At 30.5% G+C, this 18,878-nt stretch overlaps 1 protein-coding gene across 1 annotated transcript in view; it reads right to left on the bottom strand.

The window, feature by feature from the left end:
• The window catches only part of LOC137923080 (uncharacterized), a 67,151-nt gene that overhangs the window by 36,524 nt on the left and 11,749 nt on the right, over nt 1–18,878 (bottom strand). Inside the window, exon 2 of the mRNA XM_068766211.1 lies at nt 10,721–11,855. Within this exon, the coding sequence (XP_068622312.1) occupies nt 10,721–11,851 (1,131 nt within the window). The 5' untranslated portion in view covers nt 11,852–11,855. The remainder of the gene's footprint in view (nt 1–10,720; nt 11,856–18,878) is intronic.

Raw genomic sequence — 18,878 nt, 5'->3', positions numbered from 1 at the left:
CTTATAAAATACCATAGAAAACATGGCTATAAATAAGAGGATGTATCTTTATTTAGAGACTGATTTTTCCTTTTAATTCGAGTTCAAAGTTTTTATGATTTCTTTAATCGGCATCAAATTACAATTTATACATGTATCTACGTCTAAATTCTTAAAAATATAAATCGCAATTCCTTTTTTAAATATAACATACTTATTTTTTAATTTAGGGAATCGTAAAGAATTTTTTGATATGTAAAAAATGGCGTCAGAATTTAATAAAAAACTGGTTTGGAACTATACAGCATGTTTAATTATATATGTAAAAGATTTAAAGGAATGAAAATATAGCTCATTTGCTATAGTTTAATATATGGTACTTTCCCCATGTAAATATATATATATACATATATATATTTACATATGTATATGTAAGTATTCATGTGTGAATGTCTGTATATATTTCTATGTATGTACACCCTCAACTGCCCTCTTTTTAATGTCTCTCATCTCCATCCAAAAATTGTCTAGTAGAGATCTTCCGAGCGATAACGCCACCTCTTGTACCATATGAATTGTTTCTTTATTTTTTCCTCTATTTATTGCCTATGGTGTTTTTTGTATATCATAGGCAATAAATTTTAGTAAATAAAGTAATAAAAATGGTACACCCTACCTAAAAATCCTGATGTAAAACCTTAAAAGGTTTTTGTTTACGAATAAGATACTTTCATGAATGTATATATTATGAAATATATTCAACACTTCAAAGATTTTACATCTATAATCAAAAATTGTAAATCGCATTTGCTATTTAATAATATTAAGAATAAGCCACAGATCATTGATCTATATATTTATATGAAAATTATACAAAATAGTCACTTCAAACAATTTATGAAATGAACTAATAATTTAGTTGAGAAATCTGTATGATATACTCGTTTATTTGCAAGACCATGTGAATTTTATTGTTTTCAATGCATTCAATTATTTATGGATAATTTATATGTTAATAAGTTTTATCTATATCGAAGATTTGCATCAAAATTAATCGTTTTACGATCGAGACATCGTTTAAATGTCACATTTAACCGTGACCGATATATTTGCATTCTAAAATTAAAAATTAAACTTTTATGTTAAATATATACACTTTTATTATCTGTTGTAAATGTATATAAAATATTATAGATACTTATACTTCAAAAACGAATGACCAATGCTAATTAAAACATAATTTAAATTTTTGGCGAGACATTGATGAATATATCAAATAATCAATAAAGACATTAGCATGAGAAAATTAATTGTATTTACGGTAAACGCACGCGGCATTTACGATAAATAATCGTAAATGCATATTTAATTGAAGATATTAATAATCTGTCTTCCTGTTATACCTGAGTAAACACAGATTATAATAATGAACCGGGAAGAGTTTTTTCTATTAACAGACAATAATTTAACTAAAATGTTTTTAAATAGCAGCTTTTACAGTCAATTAAGTCAATTCGTAAACTCACTGATATTATATAAGTCGTTCTCGAATGTTCCATTCTGTTCTAGACCTAATTCGAAAATGTAGTACGGTACTATCGGCAATAGAACGTATTAAGATTATTTTTAATAAATATTGAAACTTTATAAGTTTGTATAGGAATTTTAAGTTTTATTTTTTAGTAATATCGTATTTTTTTTTAAATCATACATATAGATTTTTCTTAAAAATTTGAAACATTAGGTTTTATTTTAGACAGGTCGAAAAATTGTTATTGTATACATTTATTTGCATAATTAAGCTGTTAAATTAATATATGTACATATAAAAGAGATTAGTATATTTTTGAGATAATTAAGTAAAAAAACGTTATGCTAAATCTATCTGATGTTTACAAATGCTTTTGCTAAATATTAAATTAAGCTATTTATGCTATTGCGTCGTATTTATAAATAGCTTTTAATTGATTATACTTTGTTTTGTAAATATTCCGAACATTCAGTCAAAGAACATTTCACATGTACGATTATATTAAACAAAGAAATTACGCAAATGGTCCTTTGAGCCAAAAGAATCGGTAAAATAATGAAAAATAAATCTACGTTTTGTAACAACGCAAACTAATAACATTAAATCAGGACAAATGTTATACTTGATTTCTAAAAATCTATTTTTAAAAAGCAATTGATAGTACATTAACACGAGATGCAAGCATTTTTCCATTTTCTAGGAAATCATATGACCATGGCATTGTATTAAGATGCCCTGGGAACTATTCTTATTGTAATCTAGTGTAATTAGGTAATTAAATCCGTTATTAATGAGCCGTCATGTTATTGAGGAAACCGTTACAGTTTTTACTGTAACATTACAACATAAATGCGATCTTATTACGTGTTTATTTAAATGTAGAAAATTAAATAAACCTATTCAGATTTATTAATGAATCTTTTTATTTATATTCTTATTAACTATATAAAACCTGTTCAGTGATAATTTTATTTAAAACCTTTAGGTTGTCATAAAAAGAATAGTTTTTTATTTCATTTTTAAATCCGGTATAAACGAGTGTAATAAATTCAACGATTAGCATTAATATATAGCCATTAGTGTGTTTGATTTGCGACAACATTTCGAAAACGATAATAATTTAAATTATTAAGTTTTAAATAATCTTTGACTTTAATAAAATTAAATTATATTTTGACATCAAAATGCGCGGGAAATCTGACATAAGTCAGATTTTCCGCACTATACCTTGTAAACATTATTTTCTTTTTGTGTATATATTAAAATATGTACATTTTTTATAACTTCGGAATGGAAATTAGCAAAAACATAAAGAAACACAAACGTATGTAGATATCTAATTACACATAACCTAACAATTATTTCTTTCGTGTGACACATTGTTAGACGCCATTGTCCTACGAGGATGTTTACTTTTTTTCTATTGATATTGCGTTTAGATGAAATATAATGTTCACATCGTAATACTATGAAATAGTTTGTTTACGTTTCAATATCCTGTTATAAAATACAATTAGAATGAATGTAATTGTTTTATAGTAAGAACTATTGGTACCAACGAATATAACTAATAGAGCACAGAGGATTAGTTAATTGAAGTGGCAATAGGCAGGTCTGGCCTGCGGTCCTGCGGTCTAGCGCGCAGAACATATGGTCCTGGAGTGAAGACCGCGAACTGGTCCTCGCATACGGTGTACTGATGACCTTGTCAAGGTCGTCATCATAGAAAATCTATGGGAAAGGTCTGCGTCTAGCATTGAACGTTATAAGACTGAAATTATGACTGATAAAAGATATAACATATATCTCAAAGCGACAAACAAATTCAAAGAAAGAATAGGATTTTGTTTTTTTTTTAAATCACAACTGGTTACTGTAAAGTTTGAATGCCTAACTGATCATCATAAACATTTCTTCACCGATACTGTTGGACAAAGGCCCTACCTCAAAGATTTCTAAAAGACAGGTTCGAAGCCATCTGCGTTCAGAGTCTTCTGACGGACTTAATAAAGTCTGTCCACCTTCTGGGTGCATGTGGCGCTTCGTTTGCTGGTCTATCGTGGTCTCTACATCCTTTACTTCCTTTACTTCAATTTGCTAATCCTCTGGACTACATCTTTACTTATATACGTACGGATAAAAACTTGTTTAGTGAGTAAGGTTAACAAAACTTTAAATTCGTTAAATATAGGTGGTCCGTGGATCATTCAGATTTTGATTTCAGAATGAAACCATAAATTTTTTCTGCAATTCAGTTCGTATGCGACATCCATTAATCTCTTGCATCTTACCGAAACTTTATTCATATGCAAATATTTCATGTTTGTTGCGAAGTGTTTTACGAGTGACAAACTTTGTTTTAACCGCCGTCGATTGCGTACCGTAAAGTACAAGCTAGTGATGTCTCTACATTGTGAGAAGGAAGAATCACATTGCTTTAAGTAATTTCAATTTTGAAATGACATGACAGCGTGTTCTTATTTCAAATTAAATAATAAAAAAAAGTAATTTCAATTTTGAAATGAAATGACAGCGTGTTCTTATTTCAAATTAAATAGCTTTCTATCAGGCGAGTCGGTAGTGAAAAGCGGACAATGAAAGTGTGAAATAAAATCACGCGAAGTAAATAAATTAAAAAAAGTACAAGAGAATAAATTCAAATCATATTTTATATTAATTTCTACATATTAGAACGTTAATAAATACAAAAAATATCGATAATGAGTTTAACATTAGAAATAAAGAAAATATGTTAAAACTTTCTCTAGGCTTCATAAAATTAATAATTCTTATATTTCCCACATAGGATGTACATATACTATGTACGGCGTTAAAATATACAACCTTGAAATATCATAAAAAGTGAAATTGAGAACAGAAGATGAATTAAAGATTTTAAAATACTTCTGAAAATGTAACAATGATAATTCTTAATTTTTTTTTAAATAATGGGAATGAATTGCTCTATTACTTAATTAATAATATAATAAGTTTCATAACTTTAACTTTGAGCAGTGGTAACTTAGAGCTAGAGTGCTGAGATTTGCGATTGTAGGTCGCGGATTTGATTCGCGTTATTTAATCTTGTATTATTCGCATTGTGCATTTATTATGTCGGATTTACACTATTTACAAACAAGTCTCCAGAAGATGGGCAGCAGTTCCTCCAACCTTTGGGTAATGCTTATGCCTAGCAATTTTAGTTTCTACCAAATTAAGCTCTTCTGGCATTCTTCACATGACGTGCACAAATAAATGATGTGATGTGTATAAATATTTAAAATTATTAACATAAACGTTCTATTCTAAATTTACATATAATCGATCACGAAGTTTTCTCGATTCAAAAATAAATAACATAGTAGTCAATTTATAAACTAAAACCAACAAATATCTCTATATTCAAAACATAAATTTCCGTGTTATTCGATAAAAAAAACGTGTTTCATGATAGCCAAAATTTAAATTTAATTTTATTTATTTTTTGTTATTTAATTAAATTTTTTAATTATCTTTTGTAATTCGATTTACGAAAATATAAGCGAAATAGCCATTAGGAATGCCGACAAGTGAAATATGCAATGTCTGCCAAAAGTTGTTGGCTCAACAACACTCTGCTCGGCCTGTCGCGAACCTGACTGCCTCTGCTGACAGGGATCCTAACTAATTATAGTATTTCCAACAAAAATCTGTTTACTGGTATTACGGATAGTGCTCTGTGCAGGGCTTGGAAGGGGACGAGACTGCTGCCCACGTACAACTTCAGTGTATGAGGGTAGAATCCTACAGGGCGATCTGGGATCACCGAGGAGCATCCCTAAAACCGCAGACGTTAAGGGTCTGCAGACTTTGCGAGGAGTTGGGTTGACTCGAGTAAGGTAAGTAAGTAAAGATTAACCTCGACACAAAATGAACGCAGTACCGCTTAGTTGCGGAAACCAGCCGGTCAAGACATAAAGACTTGCTAAACTTGAATATTCAGATTGTTTGCAATCCAGCTGGACAAGTTTGTGCAATCTTTAGCAGTTTAAAGTCTAGATCTAGACAAAACATCGTAATTTAGGTTTCCTTTATTACGCAGTCAGATGCATTATCATTCCTTCTTGAATGTCAAGGATAATTTAAATATTTTAGCATGACCAGGATGTCTATAAAGCAATGAATTTTTTATCCAATTTTTTTGGAAACATTAATATTACTGAATATTCATATTTTTTTTAACATCTACGTCGTGTTACTATAATTATATATTTATATTATTTTATTGAGAATTGTATGTTTTTAAACTGTTATTTCGTATTATATTTTATTTTTAGGTGATAGAAGACAATGCAGGCCGCTTCCAACCGGTCCTGTTGTTCCTATTGGTGACATTTAAAGGTTATGGTGATGATGATCATATTTTTATACATGTTATTGTCACTTGATATGAATATGCCTTCCAGTGGGCGTCGGTTGACGTGATGGTGAGATGTCAAGGAAGTCACTGGATGAAGGCAAGGCAAGACCGGCCATCATGGCGAACTTTTAGCCATTGGCGTGCATCGATTCACATGGTGATGATGGAATGACTATTATCATCTATGAGAGACGACAATTTTTACAAGTATACAATCCGTAATTAGCCTGGTAAATTCATTACTTGAGTTTCGAATTAAAACATGACATATGTGAGATGGTATTCACTTAGAAATTTATTTATGACGTCATACTATTTATATTATTATTGCTATTAGTCCCTCAAGGAAGCCCTTGCACTTAATCACTGTGATGAAATATATATAAGGTGCCGTCTATTTTGATCACTATAATCAAGGTTCGTGTTCGTGACAAAAAAGTCTTAAACAAGATTTATTTTCAGCACAATAATAATTATAAGGATGATTCTGAATTTACGACACTTCCAATATGTCCTATTGATTATAAGGTTTTAAACGTCTCTCATGAGTGTTGGAAGAGCATTTCAAGAAGCTATAAAAAAGTCCTTTTTAAAATCTATAGGGGAAGCCTATTTCTAAGAGTGGATATCTTACGACTAGAACGGTGATGATGATATTTATTTTTAAACAACACAACTAACAGAACTTAAAACTAGGAAAGACCATTTGTAAAGTTCTAAGAAATTATTCGATTTTAAAATCGATGTTTTTGTTTGACAAGGAGTGGAAAAGATTTCCATCTTAAAGGGCCTGCCGAAGTGTCGCTTAGGTCGACACTTAAATGCGTCTTTCGCAACCAGGATCAAAGGTGTGGCGAAATCATATGATCGCTTAGATAGAGAAACAAGCTGGGTGTGCTGTAATTGAGATTCAAATTTATGGCGACGTTTTACACTATTATATGTTGACGTCTAAACTGAAAATTTGAGAATAATATGCAAATAAGCGAGATGATATTTAAGTCGAATCAGACTAGAGCTGTAAATTCTCGGCATATTAGAATAAAGTCTGAAATATTAACTGAATATTATAGAATCAAAGTCACTGACGTAGCTAGAAAAATTGCTCGGCTGGAGAGTTAGTATTCGGGGCATGTCTGTAGTGACGGAAGTTTGGGTCGGAAGGTTTTCAAGTGGCAGCCACGAGCAGATAGACGCGGCGTAGTCGTATTTAAAAATGTATGACATAAACGGTATAAACACCAGTAAAAGTACCAATTTTGTGTACCAAAGACTTGACTTCTTTTTTCTTTTTTTCTTTTTTGGGTGACCTATTTCCAACAGTCCCACAGATTAAATTATGATGATAATAAAGATATTGTTTTCCAAAAGTTTTAAATATCGAATCTCCGCAATGACGCATCAGGATTGCGATGGTCGATTAAAAAAAGACTACACCGATTAATTCTATAATTAATATTTATCCATGACACAGATTGCGTTGTGAACTAAAATTAATTAGTTTTGATGTTTCAAAAAAATGATTAAACTCTTAAGAGATATTTTAATTTACGATTGAATCGTATATATTTGTCAAGAATCTATTAAACGCGTCAAGATGAAATATTTAAGTATCGATTTCATTTCAGTAATATTACGACATCACTATGAATGTTTTGATCAACTTATATCTTCACCTCTTAATAAATAAATGTATTAATTTCTTTCGGAATATGAAGCAATGATGCCGGTCATTATACTGACAGATGTTTTTACGCTTCACATTATTGCAATTTAAATAACAAAAGTTTTGATAATTATTTATATTATGTAAAATATATTTTCAATAAAAATACTTTAAGATCAAAAGTCTATCGCTTATCGCTATGTTTCTGTGATAACTTTTGATATTATATATATGTAAAGCAGAATAGTAATAGTCAAGATGAAAAACGAGAAAGATCTGCTAGTGTTTTAACTTTCATCATCATCAGGATATCCACTGTTGGACATACTCCCCCCACCATATATTACTAATAAGTTAAAAACATGCATTCAGCGTTTCTCGACGACTTTTACTAAGTTTTTTTTGTTTTTTTTTTGGTTCACCTTGTGGGTGGAAGAAACCACTATAGAACCCTAGAGTTAGTATTAGTTACCATCTATTCTGAGCAGTCTATGATCTTCCCACTGTCATTTAAACCAGCTAATCTCTAAAATTGCTGATTCGATTTCGAAAATGAATTCCGAGTAAAACTAGTCCGCGGTCCGATTTTATTGTTTAAGAATAACGTAAATAAATAATATAAATTTCACGATGAAACATCGATTTATTAATAAATATCGATAGACGTTAGGTTACCATGAACTTGGATTTATATGGGTTTTAAATTACTTCGGAAAATACACAGATAATTTCAATTTTAATTCTATGCCAAACCACCTTTGTTTCCATGTGAACTCCGGTTGGGAAATCCCCGGCCGAATGATTCTTAACAAAGCACGTGTTAGGAGAATTTTTCGTTACAAATTTACGTATCTTTTTTTGGCTAATAAATCGTGTTATCTATAATGTAATAATTTATAGTCAATTTTATTAAACTATACAAAATGGCGATGTTTGTCTGAATAAATTTAAATTTCGAATAAGAATTATTATTTCGATTTTCGAATGCATTTCTAAAAGTTAAGAAATTTGTTTTTATAATTATGCATCTATGTTGCAAATAGTATTAAAAATTTAGTTTTATTGTAATAAATCTAATTTGGCTTATAGTATATTTCGTATAAAAACTTATTATAAATGTTTAGCATTTTGACATTTAAATTTTGTTTTAATCTAAAATTAATGAATTCTTAAAAGGTTATTATATATATTAAATATGAATTATTAAAAAAGGAATTGATGATTTTCCTCGATTGTCATCTTTGAAAAAACACCACGACGCGGTTGCAGAAATCAGATATGTCAAGAAGTAACAATTTTAAGACGCCAAATCAAAGACGACGCATTTAAAGATGGCGACCTTTTCACGGTTGATTATGACATTTGTTAAGTCAAACACGAGTGACCTTTTGTATTGAAATGTATTTGTTTGATTTTTTAATACACATTACATCATAAAGGTTTAGGATTACAAGGACGGTTGACCACTATATATCAAAGACTATAGATTTTACGACTTGTCAATTTTAACAGATCACCGCAGAAATTAATTTTGTCAACTAGCCCGGAAGGTCATAGGTACACACGACTTCGTACATCAATATGGTGAGCATGGCATCATGTTACGTAGATTTAGAACGTAATTTTTTTTTCTTTGAGATTTACTCTTCTGGTATATATCTGAAGCCTAAAGGTTTTCAAGTCTTGAATACGAGCCTGAAGATACGACGTAGTTATCTTCCATTAGGTTGACCAGCGACAGCGTCTAGGTCATGGAAAGATGCAGCACAGAACTGGTCACCGAAGCGATTTTTAGCGGAGACCTATGCCTTGCAGTGAGCGTCTGACGGCTGACATTGTGATGAAAGATAAAAAACGTGAAAGGTCTAATTGTTGTCTTTCTTTATCATGATGTCCACTGCTGGACATAAGCACCTCCTACAGTTTACTAATAAGTTAAAAGCATGCATCCAGTATCTTCCGACAACCTCTACTAAGTCTTGTCCACATTGTGGGCATACGAAACCACTCCTAAATCTTAAAGTTCCAGTGACCACCTGTTCTAAGCAGTCTGTGATCTTCCTATGTGACTTTAAATAGCTAATCCGTTGGGCTATGTCGGTAACACATGTCGGATAATATATTTTTTGGAGTACTTTAAACTAATCAAAAAAACAAGGGGATGTCTGATACCTATATATAAATAAAATTGATATGCATGTGAAAAAGTAATTAAAATTTATTTTATATTTATAAAATTCCATCCTTATTTCCTATGAATTCGAAGACCGTGGGAATCAATTCTAATCCTTAAACAACAGTGAAGAAATTAATTTATTGGAGCAACGCAAAAACGAATTCATAATTAATGTAATCAGATAATATATTGAAATAATTGCCATAATTAAACAATGTATAATTACGTGTTCTATTACGTCTTGGGTTTTTTTTCGGACATTATAAAATTACTCATCGAAATATTTGGGGTATTTTTGTATCGTGTATAATTTTTCCATCTCCGGTTCGCGAAACTAGGATAAAAAAAGTTACTGTAACTGACGTAATCTCGATTCTTGACAGAAATAGATTAGTCGTTTAAAGTTGGTGATCGTAGTTCACGACTTTGGTCACGGGCAGTATTAGTCGTCGTCTTTTTAGCCCATAGACGATCACTGCAAGGCATATGCCTCCCGTTAATATATTTATGGGGGATATACCATAAAGTTTACGCTAGGCAAGCGGGTTGGAAATTGCAGTGTGGTATTATGGTACGCAGAGAGCGCTATTGCTAATCCTCTAGAAACTTGTTTGAACAGAGGCAATCTTATATAATTAATACAAAAAGTGCGAATTACATATGAGACTATTGCACGAACCGAACCCGCGACTTGTGATTGTAAGTCTAAGTCTACTTCTACTGACTAAGACTAGCTCATTATGTGCTCATTATGGTATATCTTCAAAAACTGATTACTTCGTTAGGTAACTGACGTGTGTTGATGAAAACTGAAATATTTGGAAAATCATTCAGAGTAGTACATTCACTCTATTTTTGCGATCTCTAATGTTTCTAGTTACTATCAAGTTGTGTTCTTCTGGCATTCTTCTCATAACTTAAACAAAGTGGTCACTTTAAATAGAAATAAAAGGTTCATAAAATTCTTACCGTATTTCTAGATTGGAGGATGCCGGCTCCGTTGGTGTTTACAACACCATTGCTGCACTGCGACCTCAGGACGCAGACAAGTCCCTGGCCGATGCACGTTTGCTGAAGATCACCGCCCTGGCTTTGAAGGTTCACATTCGATCCTCCCGCGAATACATCATCGCTTGACGATTGCTGTAACTGGAAGTCGTAATCGTTCGTTTTCTGTCCGTATCCGTTCTGAATAAGGTTCACGTTCGATCCAGTATTGGTGGCGAATGGACGTGGTGAGGAACCCGCGTAGCCTACTCCTCCGAAATTGCCAGCGGTACCACTGGTGTACAATGACTGGGAACCAGCGCCGAAAGCGCTTCCGAATGCTCCTGCAGTGTTGGAGGCTGCGTCACTAGATACGAACCCTTGTCCGCCCTGGAAACCAGGTTGGCCACGGTTGATATTGCCGTTTAGGAACGGGTTATTAGAGACGTCGATTTCTCCTTCCTTGTTAGATTGGAAAGAGGATGACGATGATTGGTAGTTCGACTGCCCGTTACCAGCAAAGCCGTTATAGTTCGAGTTTAAAAATGCATTGTTTGGTACGTTTTGGCCGCTTCCGTATCCGGCGCCAGCTGCTGCTCCGGAACTACTAGTGTAGCTCGAGCTGAATTTGCTCTGGTAACTCTGTGAGTTTTCGTTCTTGAAGGGAGAGTTGGGTCCCATCCACCAGAGAGGTTCCCCGGAGATTTTTCCATTGAGCACATTACTGCCGAAGTTTGAACCGGCTTGGAAGCTGTCCTCGCCGCCAAACGCTTTCAAGTTTCCGAACTTGTCAGTGACTTTTCCGTCTTGCAGTTTGATGCCTGCGCATCCTTTACCGCTGGAGCATCCTTCGAAGGATTGCTGAGTGTGGACTTCACCTCCAGGAAGAGTTTGAATCGCTGCAATGAGGTCCTTAGGTGACTTGAGATCCAGGCCTACGGTAGATGAGCATTTCGAACAGCGTTCTACCCTTGCCTGTGGCGCGGATTCCTGAGCCTCAAGCACGGGCTCTTGGCCCTGCGATAGCTCTTTAACTTCCTCGATGTTCTCCGGGTGTGCGTGTGTGGCGAGAAGCAGCCATACCGCCACCACCAAGCGTAGCAGTGGCTTCATTGTTCTGAAACAAAACAAACGTGGTTATTTCATTACATTCTTTATTTGTTAAAATATTATGATTTATTTATTTTGTTTATATATTCGTTTTTTTATTATTTATTTAATTCAAGCTCCTTTACAACTAAAAAACAAACAAAATCATACTAAACAAAATATAAACATGATTAGATGAACTACGCCATTTACGAACAAACATCATAATTTAAATTTCAGAAAGAGACCAAAAATAATAAGAAAAACGAAAAGGAAGATATTGCTTTCTATTATTCCAATATAATAGAATAGATTAATAAATCTCTCATACATTAATAAAATATATATACATAAATGAAAAAATAAAAGGAAATATTTTTAAAAATATATGATGGCTTGCTTGATATCAACTTTTATTAATTAGATCGAAAGCAATAAATATAACGATTTCTATTTTTTTTTCTAGCATAATTCAAATAGCTTTTGATTAAAAACATAGCAGAATAATAATGTTAACACACGTACGACTTTCGGAGATATCGCAATGTTTTACAGAAATAGGAAAAAAAAATTAATCATATGCAAATTCGACCATCTATAGTTCAAGGTTACAAGCTTTAATATTAATGTAACCGAAAAGTCTCCATCTGTTTGTTCGAAAAACATTTTAGTAAATAATACATATAACTTCGTTTTTTTTTAAAACTTTTTTTAAAATTATATGGCGCGTTTGTCTGGTGATTGAATAGCGATGTTATTCGAATTTTAAAATATGTAATTTTTTATTGAGCGTGTAATATTGAAATCGTGTTATAAAACGGATGAGTTAAATATTAATTTGTTTTTTATATGTTTTATATGGTTGATTAGAAGAGTTGATGTAAAATAATGTGTACTACACCCTATCAAAAATCAATGGTTTTAGACATAATATATGATGTAACAATAATATAAAAATAAAAAAAAAAAACAAAACTTGCATTAATTTATTATAAATTAATTATTGTTTATTATCCGTGCTTGCAGACTTTGAATATTAAAACACTCACTTTATACAGGATGTTTGGGAATTAGAACGTATTTTTTTTGAGCTCTTCATTCACCCCGATAAAGCTTCTACACATTTTTCCAATCAACCTGTGGTGTAAACATACCAATGTCAGATGGCCAGTGTGTTACTATTTTCTTTTGAAATAATAAACCTCCAATACTGGATATGCGTCCATTTTAAGGTATGTTTATAAAACTCGGTCTTATGCAAATTAAATACATCGTAAAACCATAAAGATAATCTAAAATTTGATTAATATTTAATATAAATTTTGTTTAATCTATCAATGTATTGCATGTTATTTTTAATCTGTGCTATTGGTCAATATCATCATGGCCGACCTCACGAGTTGGCGGGAAACATGACAGTTTGTATTAAGAAAGAAACGTGATACGATGAGCGGATTTTAGCAAGACTATGCGGCATTTTAAAATGATTGTGAATATAATGCAATAAGATTGGTATATCTTATTAAAAAATTTGAATTTTCGCAAGAAATGAAACGTAATTTATACTTGTAAACGTCTTACTTATTTCAACAACCACTTTTTTTTAAACTTATTGATAAGAATTGGCAAACCAATATAATTCTTGCACACAGTGTGAATTATTTAAGACTTTTATATAAAATTATTGATTTTAATTATTATTCGCAAGAACCATACTACGATCAAAACCATCAAAACTTCTCAAAGTTTTATCTGCTCTTGTCTGTGGTAGCTCTGAATTTACCACGGTGGAATATACATGTAAACCACATTTAATAAAACGTTTACTTAAGTAATTTTTATCAATGTCTCTTATTGCAGTTAGTAATCTAAATAATATCTGAACTTATTTAATCTATTTTATTTTACTGTTTTTAAAGATTACGACACAAGATTTGGACCTTTGACCTCTGTTTTTATATATTTAATCTGTATTCCACAGATATTAGCCTCTGCGCCTTTGTTTTTACAATTACAGTTAACATTTACGTATTTTTACTTATTTTTCTGCATGGCAATGTTTATTAAGGTAAGTTACTCTCTTAAACTATTTCCCAACTTATATCTTAAACTATCTTTAACCGAATTAAATGAAACCAATTATTATTATTTTAGTTATTTTGCCAACATTTTAAAAATGTTTGGGTCATCTGCAACTTATAATGTCGGGAAAAATTATTGAATATTCTGGCTGTATAATATTTAAAAAATAATAATAAGTAAGCACAACTGGTTAAAAACCTTCAGTAAATAAAGAGGCATTACAAGAAGTCGTAAATAATTTGTATTTTAAAATATCTAGTGATTCATACTACCTGTCACTAGTTGGCGCCAATCGGACGGAGGCGGTTACCGCCATTTTAGGATAAGATCATTTGACAGGTATATAAACGCTTGACTAACTTAAATAGATTATATATAGATATACATTACAAATGTTCAAGAAGTTACAACAGATAATATATAATAATGTTTAAAGTTTAAAAGGTTATGTGGTAATTTATCTAAAGCTTACGATAACAAATATAGATTAAAAATATTCACATATTTACTACAGTTCATCATCATCACGATAGCCGTTAGATTTCCATTGCTAGACATGGGTCTCTCGTTCATCCAGCATTCACTATAAGGCCCCAGCGGATATTCTGCGTGTTGTATGTAATGTATGCATGCATAGCATATATTACTATATTTATTAGCAAAAATGAACAAATTTCATATTTAATAAAAATCTTTTTCATATTGAAAATCTATCAAAGTACAAAATTAAAACTATAAGTTAATATGTGGTCCGGGAAAAAGTCTATTTATTACGTCATAGTTTTAATAAAGTTTACGCATCATGATAAGGAATTCATTTTAATTTATTCTCCTGCTTTAAAAGGAAAGGTATAATTTATGTATTATTTATACAAAAAAGTGGCTATTAACTATAAACCTGATGTAGGAATTTCGTGCGAAAATAAAAACCCGATTATCTACATATAAAATATAACATGGAGGTAAATCACCTAATAGAGATATAATCTCCGTTGCTAGGCGCTGCGATCTGCGATTGTCATCTGTCAATAACTCCATATTAAAGCGTTTAAACTGTTCAGAAGTGACTTAAGTGGGTTTAAACCGCGCGTGGGTTACACAAGGTTACCCAACGAAAGCGATGACATAAAGCAAAAGGTATGAGTGGGCGCCTAGAGTTAACATTGAACTATTGTTTGTTGCTAGCTCAAACAATTATATAAATCTACCATCGCACCAATCAAATATTTTAACATATGTCAAATTTTATTTTTAATCTGTTTCATGACACTTCAATGTCATTACGAAATAATTTTGACTTTTACGCCATTTAGTAGCACGTAGAATTATTTCATATATTACTTTTAATACAGAAATCTTTTGATGTCGTTCATTTAAAATACATGAGATTCTTTTAGAAAAAACTATATGTATGTTGATATTTTAATACATAGAACTATTGTTTGATACTAGCTCATGTATTTTTATAAATCTTATATCAATAATTAAATATTTTAACAAATGTCAATTTTTATTTTTAATCTGTTGTATGTCACTTGAAAATCATTTTGACTTTCCCGCCATTTATAAGTAGATAGAATTATTTCACATATTTGCTTTTACAAAGAAAACTATTGATGATATTAATTTAAAATACGTGAGGTTCTTTAAATAAAAACTATATGTATGTTGAAATTTTAAAACATTAAAATATTGTTTGATATTAGGTTGTGTATTTTTATAAATCTTATATCAATTATGAAATATTTTAATTAATGCCAAAGTTTATTTTTAATGTGTCTTCCCCGCCTTTTGTAAGTAAATAGAATTATTCGATATATTCTTTCTAAAAAATCTATTTACATTATTATTTTAAATAAACGAGAATCGTTAGAGAATAAAACTATACGCACACTGACATTTTAATAACAAAAAGTAGATAACATTTTACATGTAATGTGGCTTATACATATGATTTCAGACATAGTTTAAAAAAAAAAGATCACAATCTTTTTACAAGTACTAAATTAAAAAACGTTCATAAAACCTTGACATTTATTTGTTACTCGGTACTAAACATTACTTTGCACTTACAGTTAATAATGGGAATATAGCGTTCTAGAGATGTGCAAAAGTGGTTTGTGAAACTTTTTATTCAGGTTTTAAATTTTGACAATAACATACGGTTTTATTAGAAGTAAATAATATAGTACAATTTTATTTATTTTTACAACAAAGTCGTGATCTGGTCGCAAGTTAAACTGATTTTTTATTATGTACAAATTTTATATTTAATTTAATCTATGAACATCTTTTGCGACGAACATTCAAAAGGTCATAAAGATAATAAAATTATTATTATAATAGGCGTAATAAAAATTTGTAATAAAACTTATGGAAATTAGCCCATCACTAGTGAAAAATATTCGAATTACATTGAACACAAACAAGTTTAATATTAAATTGGAGAACCGATGGGCAGTTTCGACGTGCTTCTCCGTTACGCAATACAAGGCTAGTGTTGTGTTGTGTAATTATCGATAATGTTTGTTTCTTTGTAATTCATATTTATTTGTAATGGCCATTATTATATGCCGAATAAATTTTAGATATTTATCCGATATAATTACTCTTATGCAATCAAGTAGGTCATTGCTAAATGTATTACCTAACGAAAATAATTAATTTGAAAAGACATCATATAAAATTAATGAAAGGATTATGATACCCATAACAAACGATAACATTGAATTTACTGCTATAAATAGAATCGATAAGAATCTGATATATAATATCTAAAACTAAATAATTCCCTTTAAACATTATACCTAAACATTTTCATGAAATATTTATTCATATTTATTTTTTTATATCTTCTCTACATAGATTATGTGTGGCCGACTATATTTGTATCATTTAATATATATTTTATTCACATATTTTTTTAAAAATTTTACATAACGAATGTATTTATTGCTACTAAGCATTTTCTCTAAACTAAACCTATGTGAATTTTTTAAGCGGCACCGCGCACTGAAACAATCTTTAGTGGGTGTATATGAACAAGATATACATATACAGTTTTAAGCATATATGTATTATATATACCTTTATATGTAATATGAAAAGGATCCATCGTCTTTGATGCGAAGATAATTGCTCAAGTTAATGCTTTCAAAGTTATTAAATTGTGTAAACGTTCTAGAAAGTCAACAGCTATATTAAAACGTACGACACGTAATGGCGTAACTAAGATTTTTAAACCCATAAGTAAATTTTAACTATGAGCTATTAACATCGTGTTATTTCAAAAGATGCTAGAAGTTTTTTCGTAAAAGAACTGCAGAGATATTAAGGGCTTTCAAATAGGTTTAAGTGCGAAACATTTGTGGATATGAACAAGAAATATAAGAGACAATTTTGTTTACATGATATTATATACGTGTAAATGGTGAATGTGTAGTTCATTTCACAGCAAATGTTTTAAAACTTTTACACCTTTTTACAATCAATATGTATCAATAATAAAGATGAATTAAAATGAATAAAATGAAGATGAACCTATTTACAATCAATGACTCTTAAATAGGTTATATTTCTTCCTCAGTCAGATTAAAGAATAATTAATTTTAATATGTAATAATGCGTATTTTCAAAAACAGCGCTACTACTTTTACCATTGATTTTTAGATAGAGTCTACCATACATTAATTTTCACCAAATGAGTTAAACATTCTCTCTTTTAAAGCCTTTACACCTTAACAAATCATCTTGTAGTTATAAAAAGTAATATGATATATACAATTTTAATACGTGATGATTCGAATTTTGAAAATTCTTTTTCTTTTTATACTACCTTTGCGTTATTAATTAATGAGAAAACAAGCTAAAGATTCACAATTTTAAAACTATAACATCTTCAATTAATTATCTTGTATTTATAAAAAGTAATATATGATATTAATAAAAATTGCTTTTTATTATTGTCAAGGACAATGTTAAGGCTAAATACATTTTTGTGCTCCATTGTCCGCTATAACCTTTTCGGCGTCCTCATGGGCGGATGGTGTGTCAGATTGACATCTCTATTCAGTGGGCAGTCACTTACGTCACATCACGTGTCATGTCAAACACGTTCCAAAGATGCAGCCTACTAAGTTGTCAGCAATGTCAATGTCAAAGGTTTTGAGTTGAATCTGGTAACATTTTAAGATTTGTGACTTTTCTTTGTATTGCATATATATGTACAGAATAAGAAACTTTAAACAGCATAGCCCATTTGCTGATAATTAATATATGGTTTCATAAATAATGAGGACGTTGATAAATTGAAAATAAAAAAGTTTTGACGTATTTCTATATATTAAAATTTAATTATAGTTTACTATCTGTACCTGCAGACTTTGTACTAACAGAAGTTATCGCTCTATCGCGTTCGATTAGAGAAAATATGTATCTAATAGTGATTATTTTATACAGGGTGATTGGCAATAAGTGTAAAAACTTTTAAGCTTTTTGCTGAGAAATGAGCTATTCATTCACAACGTTAAAGTTTTTACAGCAATAACTAATCATTATATATATTTAAATGCACTTTCTTAGTTACAAGTATGTGCCTATTAAATGTTAATACCGATAGAAGTATTTTACGACTTACTAATTTTTTCAAATGATTTTTTTTATTTTCCTAAATCGTATAAGAATACTGGAATGGTTTCACGATAATTTTTATTTCAAGTTTGTCATCACTTACAATATTTTAAAGTCATGTTTCCATACGAAGTATGTATAAATTGTTGCAAAAATTATTTAATACGTAAAAAAATTTACAACCAATAAACATCGTATAAAAGTGTCACTATAACAAAACATTAGTACAATTCGTGGTTTTATCGCATTCAGTAGTTTCTTCCAATATAGCGGTATCAACTGATATACACAAAGAAAAATTATGTAATGAATAAAGAACTGTATAATATAATTTTACAGT

The sequence above is a fragment of the Battus philenor genome, unplaced genomic scaffold (assembly GCF_028537555.1).
Source record: "Battus philenor isolate CCGP_79_NKW_IND1 unplaced genomic scaffold, ilBatPhil1.0.hap1 SCAF_20, whole genome shotgun sequence".
Taxonomy (NCBI): Eukaryota; Metazoa; Arthropoda; class Insecta; order Lepidoptera; family Papilionidae; genus Battus; species Battus philenor.
The sequence above is the reverse complement of the archived record's forward strand: the minus strand, read 5'-3'. Positions and strand labels throughout refer to the sequence as shown.